The 12,775-nt window shown below is 39.7% G+C and overlaps 1 protein-coding gene across 1 annotated transcript in view; it reads right to left on the bottom strand.

The window, feature by feature from the left end:
- Positions 1 to 11,356: 11,356 nt before the first annotated feature.
- The window catches only part of snx18a (sorting nexin 18a), an 8,621-nt gene continuing 7,202 nt past the window's right edge, over positions 11,357 to 12,775 (bottom strand). The window contains exon 2 of the mRNA XM_079686811.1: positions 11,357 to 12,753. Within this exon, the coding sequence (XP_079542937.1) occupies positions 12,500 to 12,753 (254 nt within the window). The 3' untranslated portion in view covers positions 11,357 to 12,499. The remainder of the gene's footprint in view (positions 12,754 to 12,775) is intronic.

Raw genomic sequence — 12,775 nt, 5'->3', positions numbered from 1 at the left:
CTCCTGAACCCAAACCCTAATGATGTATGTCACATGTGCCCAGGTGTTAGATACAGGCTTCAGTTACCAAGAAGAATGTAAGTAGTTTAACCAAAACATTTACCGAGCACAGGATCCGTACACAATGGAAGCTGGTGTGCTAAATGGTCGTGTTGACAGTAAATGAGCTAATGGGAACGGTGAGCAACGGCATCACAAGTGAGTAGCAAACTTGGCACAATGATGTCAAGCCACAGAGTCCACTGACAGGAACTCCACTGGAAACTGTTGTTGACCACAAATTGTTATTTATTTAAAAGGAAATTCCAGCACAATTTAGGAAGAATAACATTTGAATTGTTTAGGAGAGTGCAGATTGACAAACTTAGATTAACTGAAACAACAGCTACATTGTTCATCATTCCTGTCTTCACCAGCTACTAACAGGATATGTTTTGTCCCAATTTTTCAGATAGGTAAAAAACTTTACCGGCCAAACTGTTTGTTTGCCAGTGCCAAGAACAAATATACAGACGGCTACAAATATAGACAAAGCTAAACAAAGACAATAAAAAAACATGAACATTCAGGTCCATCTGTAGCCAGAACTTGAATATATTAATATTTATTATACTGCACGTATAGCAGAATAATTCTACTAATAGGTACATTTCCTTAAATGTTTTACTCAAGTATTTCAATTTTCTAAGTTCTACTTATACTCCCACAATTCTAAAATAATAACAAATATTGTACTTTTTACTTCACTATTTAAATGTATTTTCAGATCAACATTTGGTACTTTTCATATATTTTGATGATAATATTTCTGTACTTTACATTGAATTTGGTGTGTTGTCTATCCAATTACCTTTTAGTCATTGCCCATATTTCCAATTGTTTACAGTAATTCCTATCTGTTATCAATATTAGAGAAACAATCAAGCCAATCACAGAATAATTGGCTCTGGGAAACCAAATGGCTGTTCAGTACGATTATATGTGAGGGGTTTAACTCGATCCCAAAGTCTTTCAAAATTTGAGATGATATGGCGCACAAAGTTAAACTAAAGTATGTGAAGGAGGTGGTAGGGAGCAGCTTTTCAATAGACTCGAGGAGGAGAGGGATTACCTCAAAGGGAAGAAGGATTTGAACGATCAACCACTCCCTCACTCACACATAAACACACAAACAAACACACAAAGGCAGACTTGTCTTTGGAGTTTCCTGTATCTCCCCAACCTGAATTCCAAACCTCAGTCCCAAACTGTCAGCCAACATTGTAATTTTGTGGCAAAAACAGCTTTGTTCAGGGTTCTTCCGGTCATTAAAAACCTGGAAAAGTCATGGAAATTCCAAATGCAAATTCCAGGCCCTGGAGAAGTTATGGAAAACAATATTTTTCCAAAAGTTTTGGCAAAGTCATGGAAATGTAACTAAAGTTGCATTAAATATAATTTATATTTTATCTAATCACCGAAATAGTAATACTATAATGATAATAAATACTGTATCGTATAGTAATGAAACGTAAAATGGCATTTAATAACTGTTGAGGTGTTTTGCTGGTGAGAGATTTTAGTTGCTTTAGCGTGTAGAAGCTAGTAAGCCTATTTGATTTGTTTTAGATTAGGCACAACATGTTTCATATGCAGACCTTATTCTCCTGTTCCATGTGGTACCGCTGAAAAAGAGTCATTTTTGTGGTCATGGAAAATGAGGTTAAAGGTCATGGAGTCATTGAAAATCATTGGTGAAAAAGTGTATGAACCCTGTTTGTTTGAATTATTGTTTCATCACAAGCGTAGAAGTGAAATCCTGCCCACATGTCTGTTATACTGTACATGGGGAGATGTTTGTTTGTGTTTACAAATACTGATGATGTGAAAGACTGAGATCATCCAGAGACATCTTACACTCTATTTATTGGATGAAATCATTTGCAGAGATTCATGTCTTGTTTTGCACGCCATGTCAGATTGATAGTCTTTTATCTGGTGAAACACCACAGACTGTAAAGAAGGGAGGGCAGAGGAATATGTGAAATAGATTACAAAACATTTAATGGACACATTTTCAATGTTATATTAAATAACTTAGTTTATTCAGAGCTAGTGTTAAAAAAATCCTAGTCACCAAAGTCATTAGGTTTTATCCCATCCGTTAATGTTGACAGATAGTTCACAGAATAAGACTTTATAACCATAAAAGGTATTATTTGCAAATCGTGTTCATTGATATAAGAAACCCTAAAGTAGGCCTACTGCTGATGCAGGATTGGCACTCAGCCTGTACAAGCATAAGTGAACTTCTGTTGTATTTCCAAGTCATTTCAAAGTAAGGCTATAGCCCCAAAAAGAGGAATCTAGCACAGAGAAAATGCTAACCTAATGGTATTTGAAGTTTCAAAATGTGGTCGTCTGTAAGGAAGTGGTCACATGTCGGACACTCAGAAGTCCGGTCTTAAATTAGCATTACGCTAGATATTTGCAGTTTTACACACTCAGCAGTAACCCTGGGCTTTTAATAGAGTAACAATTCAAGTGATACAACCACACACTGAGAGAGAAACCGAGAATCAGAGAGAGATAATTAGTCGAGTTCTTGCCCCCAGATATTAGATCTCACAGTGATCATTAAGGGTGGGTAATTGTGGGGCAGAGGGCTACAGAACAATAGCACCATGCAAGACATGACAAGCAGAAACAAAGGAGTCTTGGCTCATTTAGTCTAATAAGGTTCCACAGAGACAAGCCCAGATGCTTAATTGAATCACTTCGACCGCCACTTGTATTTCACAAAGACGGTTTTCTCTCTCTCTCTCTCTCATCTTATAAACTATTGCAATAATTACAATGTCTGTGCATTTAAAGTATAGTGAACATATCATCCCTAAAGTGTCATTTAGTTTATTCATAAAAGCCAATCAACTGCCTAAAATACTGCAAAGGGTTTCAGAATGTCGCGTGCTGGTGCTGAAAGCCACTGTGGTCGACTTTTAGGAGAAAACACTGTCGTGCAAATGATGAAAAAACAGAACGTCACGCTGCAATCTAGGTTTATTGTCTTTCTTTACAGATTGAATCAGGCAGTGTTTTATCTGTTAATAAACTAAGTATTTTTGTCTGCTGGGAAAAGGATTAGAGGCTTGATTCATACAGAGGCTTTTCTCAGTTTTCTGCAGCTGCTCTGCACATTACTGATCTAAAACAGATATAAAAATCAGCAAGGTAAAATGGAACCAGGAAAACTATATGTTATCATTTAATTGAAGAGTCTCTTGCTGCATTTGTGCTGGCTAGATATCTTTCTCATCTGGTAACATTTTGGACAGTTTTTTGGTAAATGGTAACAATTTACAGCATAAAGTACACTGAGGATCTGTACTTCCATTTTCTTTCTTTGGCTTTAAAGAACTGCCTTTCTGCTTACTTGAATACAAACCATAATTGTCTTTTTTTATTACCAACATTCAAGTCAAAGTCAAACAGTAAAATCTTACACATGAATGAGTCACTTTATTGACAATCTTTCAATCTTTGTGTGTACAGACAGAGAGATCGAAATACCGTTTCCCACAATCCCGAATACAAAAATACAAATATATTTAAAAATATGTATATCCTATATATACACAATCAACAGACACATTTATACAACATTGGCGCCGTTCTTCATTAACTTGATTTGTTGCCATTGATTTTTTGGACATTTTACTAATTTTGTCTTTTAGTTTGCAGCCTCTTGCCTCATTCTGAAGCCCCTAACTTTCCCTAACAAACAACACCTGGGTCATAAAGACACGTCTGTGTAATCTAATATCTAACAGCATCTGGCACACGGACGCACAGTCCCTACACACAGCTGTCCACTGATTTGTTAACTCTGTGTCAAAGGCACTTGATAGATTTATCTCCAGTGAGAAAGCATAAAGACGTCATGCATCACATGTTCGGCCCTGCAGGGAGCTTGTGAACAATAACCTGTACAGTAAGAGATGTGTGTTGTAACGTCAGAGAGGTCAGGCAGCCTCTCTGTCAGCAGCATGTGACTGCGGTCTGTGGGTGGCAGCACACAGAGAGGAGGGTTAGCCGGTCAGCACAGGGAATGTGTTTTACTTTGTTGCATGAAAGTCAAAGGAACAGAGAAATTAGGGCAATCCTTTGAAATGAATCATATATCGCTCATCTCAGAGGATAGTTTTGAGGTTAAAATGTGTGAACACAGACACGTGTCCCTATTTCTATGGTGTAATGCAAACATCAAGTTGAAAAGATATTTTGAAACATTTTGGTTATATTTAAAACTACAAAAAAGGAAATCTAAAATTCAACTGGCATAAAAGACTCAAAGCACTCAAAGTGAAGGGAAGTCTTTGGTTTCCAAATTAAGCTTGAAGTATCATTAATAATGAACATTATTAGGTAAAGTTTTGCATGACCTTGAGCATGTCTTCCCAGCACAGGTGACTCAATTTGTTATTCGAAATCAATGAAATATCTCTCAATTTTGATCACAAAACGAAAGAGATGTTTCCAGAAGGAATGTAGCCGGGTGAATGAGTGACAGACATGTTAGCTGTTCCATACCTCAGTGAGAAAGTAGCTGTGAGCAGGATAAGCGGCCTCTTCCCTAGTTTTTCCTGCTTGTTTATTATAATTAGAGCTATAAATGAAACTCTCTGATGGGGCAGGGGGAGGGGAGAATGCACATTGGCCCACAAAGACAAAAAAAGTGTGTGTGTGTGTGTGTGTGTGTGTGTGTGTGTGTGTGTGTGTGTGTGTGTGTGTGTGTGTGTGTGTGTGTGTGTGTGTGTGTGTGTGTGTGTGTGTGTGTGTGTGTGTGTGTGTGTGTGTGTGTGTGTGTGTGTCTTGGAGAGCAGCCAGAGAGGTGGGGGTGCAGTCAGCGTTTTTTTCAGACTACATGAATGAGGCCCAACCGGAGTAAGCTTCCTGTGTGAGGGCTATAAAAACAAAACCGGAGCTAAAGAATGCCGAGTGCTCCCACATTCCTGAATATTCTGCCAGGTACAGGACACACAGCATGTCCTCCTCTCTTCCCTTCAACAAATAGAGACATACAACAATTCCCATGATGCATTTCCATACATTCAAAACAAGAAACATACTAATAACACTAGACTTAATGTTTAGAGCTCTACTGTTGGTCCATAGAGGTTGTCATGTTCAGTACATCCCACATCAGCTACACTGTAACAACACATAATAGATTCTGTTATTTTCCAAGAGGATAACACATTTTTTCCTTTAATCTGCATGCATACCTCCAGCCCATTAGGTCAATATATCGTAAGTAGAGTTCATTCAGTCCACAGGGGGGTGTAAGAGGAAATAATTCAGTATAAAATGAGAAAGGTCTATCCTCTGGGGAGCATGAACATATTCACAAGATGCCACAGCAATCTGTGTGTTAGAATTAGGCAATTATTATTTGAAAGGGGACTGTATAGGTAGATGCTGGCAATGGTTTAAAGGTTATTGAGGTCACTAAAAACGTAAGAATACAGATGTCATTGCAAATATGAACAATACATTTATAGGAAACATGTTGTTTGTCCTTTATCGAAAGAAAACCTTAGTAGCTGCTACTATAACAAGAAAGTCATAGAGCAATTTATATTAATAATTGAGACGAGCTGGAGCTGCCCACGAGTCTTCATGAAAACTATTTTTGGCAAGCAATAAAAAAGGGATTAGTAAATGTTTGTACTTTTATTCTGTAGTTTCCAGTTACACCAACAATGGGTATGTCAGGATGCTGATTTAATCATGTCTGTACCGTTCTAAACCAAAAGATGCAGTTTGTGTTCTTCTTCTGCTATTTCAAACCCTAGCCACCTATAATAATTGTCATATGCTGTATTTTTTACATTAAGCCGTGTACAAAGTATTAGACACAGAACATTTGATTTTAGCCTAAAATAATGTTTTATTAGAAGGGTGTAGCATGTCTGAGCCTTTTTTCAGAACAAATGACCTCGCCCTTTGTGAATGGGCAGGGTGCTGTTATACTGAGCTCTGTGGATGATCTCATGTGAGCTGCCTACCAGGACTCAAGATTGAACAAAAACACGTGTATGTACCCAAGAGGCAGTTTACCTCACAGACAGAAGTCCAGACAAATACATAATAAGCAACACAGCACAGGATCTAGATCTCCACACTGTCAGCATATATTTCAGGGGAAATAAGTCTAAGCTTTTGAGATGACCCTCACTTGATAAAGGTGCTTGAGGTCAAGTCCACGAGGTTGGTCAAACTCAAGCGGGGGTAACACAGCCACAAAACGTGTCAAAACACCAGGAAACATTTGAAACAGTAGCAGCGACTCCTGCAAGGTGCTCCAAACTCAAAGCCCATATTTGAGTCTGATAATGTTTTCTTGCAAAACCAATAAGTCACTGAGCGTAGTCATATCTATCATATAATAACTAAACTGAGAAAGGGGAACAAAGACTCAGCTCTTCTCTAAATACAAACTAAGTGTTGCTCATAGATTTAGAGAAGGAAGTACATTTTCATAAGTTTACAGAAATAATCCACAAGAAGTTGAGTTTGAAGTGGAGAAACTATTTATACTATGGACTTAAAAAAAGTTTTTAGTTCTTGTGTTTTAAGTGATAGGACAAACAATTATGAATAGGAATATTACAGAAATATATTTTTTTATTCAACACGCTGACTGATATTCACTGACTTTAAAGTGGTGAGCAGTAAACTTCTGCAATTTAATGTCACCCCTTTGGAAGTGCTTGTTAGACTCAAGTACATTACATCATACTACTGACACTTGTACATACTGCACCTACCACACTGCTTTTAAACAATACAAATGTTCGGTTTGTGAAACATTTCAGGAATGTTCCGTGCTAAGCTAAACAAAAGAGGAAGAACATTGATATAATCTTTGTTTTAAAAAATAGGAACACGTTTAACCTAACACTGCCAGTCCAGCGCCATATAGATAGAATGGCGCTGTGCCAGTCACCATAAAACAATTAACGGTCTGCAGATAACCACACGCAACAAACTTTCAACAGTTACACGAACACAGGTTTCTGTAACAGACCAGAATGAGGATGGAATTTCCTGCACCATGTGGGGGACACACTGACCATATAAGATTTAAAATGTGAAATGCAAACTGTTAGTTACTGCTGGTATTTTGTTTTTGTTTATTTATTTGTTTGTTAGCAGGATACTACTGGCCATATTGAAATGTAACACTAATTATGTTAACATTGTGAGATAGTTCCATTCTGGTAAACAGATTTTTAGCTCTAAATGTTGTAGAAACGTTTACAAGATTAAGAAAAGTTAGACTATAATGGAAATTCACAGGGGAACCAATTAGAACAAGGCTCAGGAGGTGGCCTGGGGGACTTAAAACACACACACACACACACACACACACACACACACACACACACACACACACACACACACACACACACACACACACACACACACACACACACACACACACACACACACACACACACCCTCTGTTTTATCATAAAGAAACATGAAGCTAGCTTTGTTGCTAGTGGTTCTGTATGTCTTACTCAGAATGATAACGTGTCAAACACCAAAAAATCAAAGACCTGTACGGTCCCTGCTGTAATAGAAGACAGATCCAGCCAGAGACTGCTCCAGTAGGAATATGCTGAGTCCAGGCAGACGCCTCGCATTCCGGAAGTTTGAACTCTGCAGAAAAAAAAAGAAAAAAAAAGTGACAGAGCAGAAACAGCACTTGTGAATGTGTCTGTGGTCGGCAATGCATGAATTTATCTGACTCAGCAACCAAACTCAATTGACCTGCATGATATTCTATAGTACAAGCAAAGAAAGAAATGAAGGGTTAAAATGTATAGATAATAATTTCAGATTTGCTGCATGATACCCAACAGCAAGAAACTAAGCCTGGAGCTAAACACCTTTTCAAGATGTACACTTAAACTGATACATTTGTTTATTAATATTTTCACATTGTGACACTGGTTCAATGTATTTCCAGTTGTATGTACTTACCACCCTCATGCATATATTTAACACTTTAAGTTTGTGTTTGGATGATGAAAAAATGCAGCTCTCTCATTCATTTCAATGAAGCAAGCCCTGCAGAACAGTGTTTGCTAACACTTGAGTCGTCCGGCAAAAAGTAAAACATCGCTTACAGTTTGCCAAACCATAATTAGGTGATTTATAGCCAATTGAATACATGCAAGTGGATGGTACTCACATTGTAACCTGAATGCTGTAATTCTACTAATATGGAATCATATGCTAAACCCCGAAGTGTGCATTTTCAACAAGCTAAAGTTGAAAGAAGTACAGTTGAAATGTACAACTCTGAATCTACATCTGACCAGCAAAGTGAAATGGGACGCAGCAGACAGCAGCTGTTTCAACACACCTTATAAAAACATAATGTTCTGTGCTTTCATAGTAGCTGCTTGACTTGAAATGTGGCACTACAATCTAAAACAACCCACTTCCTTTCAACAGAAATCCTGTGTTTGGTTTTACACTTCCCTATTCAATAAAAGTCATTAGTAACTCATATGAAAAGAACACATATGAAGGATGAAATCTTACCTCAGGGCATTTCCTGGCATTATAATGTGGCATTTGGAAGGCTTTTATCAGCTGAAGCAAAGAGAGGAAGTCAGGGTAAATAAGGTTAAGTGTGAAATGATGTTAGCAGAGTGCAAATGTTCTAAAGAGGGAGGTAATGTGCTGCGGGTGTGTTTGTTTCGGGATGTGAACCAATGCACAGGTGGCAGGGTAGGATCTATGCCAAGATGACTGAAAGATAACTAGATGTTTCACTTTTACAAACAGAAAGACCCTAAAAGGCCAGTTTAAGTTTGAGTTTTTACATCAGACCTGAGTGTTGCACAGCGAGGGTGCAACAGGAATAAGGTGTAATCTAAGGATCTCGAGACACTGATTCAGACCTTATGAAGTGTGGTTAAATGTGGCGTCAGTGCCAGCTCATTAGATGGGGAAACACCGTTCTCTCAACTGTTGCATACACTTACTTTTAAAAAAAAAGTAAATGTAGGCCTTGTAACTAACTCACCAGCATATACAATGGTATGATTTAGCTTGAAGTGAATATATCTGCACTACTTGTTGTTCGGAGTTTGATTTTTTATGTTTTTTGTACTTATTGTAAGTCGCTTTGGATAAAAGCTTCAGCTAAATTATATGTAATGTAAACATCTTGTGAAAATTCAAGTTGATTTCTTTTTTTGAAACTGCTTTTGAGCTATGATAGAGGTGTACTGTTGTCAAATTATAGCTTTTTTCCTCAATTGAGAGTAGCAGATGATCAGCTGGGAATGGGTTAATCTTAAATGTACCACACTTATGACAAGAGTACAGGATGTTTCAGGGTTACATTCGGTGAATTCCACTAAGCCACTTCAAGTCAAAAGTCTGGTTGGAGAAGTGATGACCACTTATTGTGGACATGTGTTACTTAAAGCTGAAATGGTACCACAGCTTCAATAACAAACTCCCACTCGACCTCTTCTATCCTCTATGTTTTCAGCCATTGGCAATGTAACGGTTTAATGCTTTGTCATCATGCTCCCCCGCTGCATTTGAAAGGTTAGTCCGGCGATGCTTTTGTGGTTTCAAACACTTGACGTTTGTGTTTGGAATGTGTTCAGCTGCTGACACTGCTCTCTGTCTCAAGAAAAATCCAAGTCTGAATCAGAAGCTGTTGCTTTCTGCATGCTAGACTGTGGTGAGTAAGAAGCCCCTGCTTTTCTTAGAATAACAGCCCTACAAAAAAAAAAAAATGACCTCACAAAAGTGCAGACTGCAGTGTTTTGTATGACGTTAAACAATACCAAATTAAGACAAAAGCACCATTGCTCTTATCTTATGCGGGTTTAATATTGATTGTTTTATAAAAGATCATTCTGAAGTGTGTATGTCAAACATTTATCAGTATTACTAATTCAGAACAGCCATGGCTTATAACTGGGAAGAATGTAAAAACAGGAGCACCCATTTCCCCGGGCGTTGGCAGTATTGACAGAAGGCCTGAGGGCTGAGGTAACTACAGGCGGTGTGCATATTGCTGAGTTTATGTAGAAAATGAAAACCAGAATATACATTACAATATAAAGGAAACAAAAAAGAGATGGTGAGAGTCTCCAAGCGGACCTAGTTCCCACATGACAGGATATTCTTAGCCATGCTATGGTGAAGCTCCACAGATGGCAATGTCGGCCTGTTGGCCATCGCTATTCATTGTTTAAAAGACATGCGTGAGGATGGAACTTAGAGGTTCAGAGAATTTTCCTTTTGCGTCATTTCCATGGAATTTGGAACATTTATTCTTAGAGCCAAAAAGAGGAACTATGACGACTTTGGTGATCCCGATGTTTGGAGCACCACCAGCAGGTCAAAGTGTTCACTAATACAGCGAAACTTCTGAAAACGTTCGATAGGTGGCATGACAAAACATCTATCGATAAGAAACCTCAGGAATATGCAGCTCGCAACATTTTCTATCAATGTTTCGGAATTCAGATTTCAAGCAGTGGCAGCAGAGGGCAGAGCAGGGGGGGGGGGGGGGGGTGGGGTCTTGATGGATAATCTGCTGGTAGGAACATATTAACATAGAAACATATTTACAGAACTGGGAGGCTGCTTCTTAAGACCCAGAGGTGATATAAGCTGTGTCTCTTTGTTATCTTCTGCTCCACATCACATCTGTCAATTGGATTCTCATCGGGCAAAAACACCCTGCTGCAGAGTGGATTCTCCTCAAGTTGGTAGACAAGGCATCAGCATTGGAGATAGCTATTGACATGCAAATAAAACAAGATGTGAACGTGTTATCTCCATTAAGCTATGGTCTGCACCTTGGTTATCTTGTTGATAGGTGGTGGAGATGACAGCTAATGAGAAACATATTTTCTGACCTTTTTCATTGTCTACGAGGTCACAGTCATTCGCTCCGGCACTTTTAACAGAGGCCAGATGTCCCAGATGGCTGGCCGGGCATTGCACAGTCAGCAGATCTGCGAGCGGAGCGTGAGCTTAGCATGAAACACTGACACGGCACACCAGTCCTCCAGGGATGCAGCCGGGGAAACCTGCAGAGCCACAGCCCTTTCGTTGGGCTTCTGCCAGTATGAGGTGGGACAGTTGCTACGTTACATGGGTTGACGGAACGTTAAAAGGCAAATTAACTTTATTATATCAGCTTTTTATTGTCTTTTTCCCTGAGTTTTTGACTGTATTCAGAGTATTAGTCTAAATCTCACTCACAACTACAAAAGATCAGTTACACATTTGAAATACTGGACAAAACACAGGACCAACAGACAGCTTTCTGTTAAGGAGCAATTTATTTTGATAATCTCTTTATGATGCGGCCAACACCATGAAGTTAAAAACTGCAGATGATCCGTCTAAAAGTGTGTGTTTTAAAAAGGTGAGGAACCCGCTACCTCTAACGGCCTCAGCACTACACCAAAAACAAACCCTGGAAAACAACATTTTGTCGACACAGAATCAGATATCGGCATTACAAGTTTCCATTGAACTCATTCCTTAAATACTGCGGTTTCTTGCTGTGTCCCGTGTGAGGCTGTGCCCCCGTGTGAGGCTGTGCCCCCGTGTGAGGTTGTGCCCCCGTGTGAGGTTGTGCCCCCGTGTGAGGCTGTGTCCCGTGTGAGGCCGTGCCCCCGTGTGAGGCCGTGCCCCCGTGTGAGGCATGGGTTCCTTTAGTCAAAGCAGGTTCACCTCTCTCTGTTTTTGCTGCACTGTGAGAGTTGAAAATCCCCCCAGGGTCCACTGTTGGGGGGGGGGAAAACCCCACAATCGAACATTACTGTCTCCCATAAAAGACACGGCCCTCTTTCTAAGCACAGTGATCTCTTTTTTTTTCAAAGAATGCAAAATGTTTAGCTTTGTAAAAACAAATAGAATATATTTCTACATATACAGTATATAAAGCTTGTTAAGAACAAGTAACACAAATGACCAGAGTGATGTAATCAGAAGGCACAGCGAGACCGTAAACATTGTGTTCAGTTTGTCCAAGAGGCAAGGTGTCAGCCACTCCTGCAGTGGCAGTCGCTCATCAACATGTGTGAAATGTTGCACTGGGGACTGTACGCAGCACCCGATACGAGCTTTCCTCTAACAACATACAGATCATTGTTGCACCATCACTATAATTGAATCTCTTTTAAACTATGACTGTCTATTACAAGATGGCAGTCCTTCGTTAAATGACAGTCTTCTTCTAACACAAGAACATCCAGGTGAGCTCAAATGTGGCCAACGCACACAGAACCCTGGGTTTTTGCTGAAATGTTTTTATTGGAGTGCATCATCTTGAATGTCCCTCCCTGCTGGGTGAACAGCCTTCACCAGTATGTGCTACTGGCTGCTGTTGGCTGGCTGAAGGAGCTGCCGAGTCATTGATCACCGAGGTCTAAAGTGACAGCCTGGAACCAGCAATCCTTTATGCGTCGTCATATTTCTGCAGAGCCTCCTCCAGCTTGCCTGTGATTTTTTGGAAGAAGGCGATCTGCTGCTGCAGGTAATGCTGCATCTGGGCCTTGAAGTCGCGCACGCGGATCTGGTGGAAGTGCTGGATCTCCGCCAGCGTGGCGACAGAGATGATGTTGCAGCGGTTGTCGATGCCTTCTGCCTGCGCCCGGTCCATCTTGCCTTCCTCCACATGCTTCTGGCTCTCCTTCACCTTCGTCAGGGCTCCTGTTGGGGACAAGAGAGTAGA

Source organism: Notothenia rossii (genome assembly GCF_949606895.1).
Source record: "Notothenia rossii genome assembly, chromosome: 6".
Taxonomy (NCBI): domain Eukaryota; kingdom Metazoa; phylum Chordata; class Actinopteri; order Perciformes; family Nototheniidae; genus Notothenia; species Notothenia rossii.
This window is presented reverse-complemented; position numbering and strand designations above follow the sequence as displayed.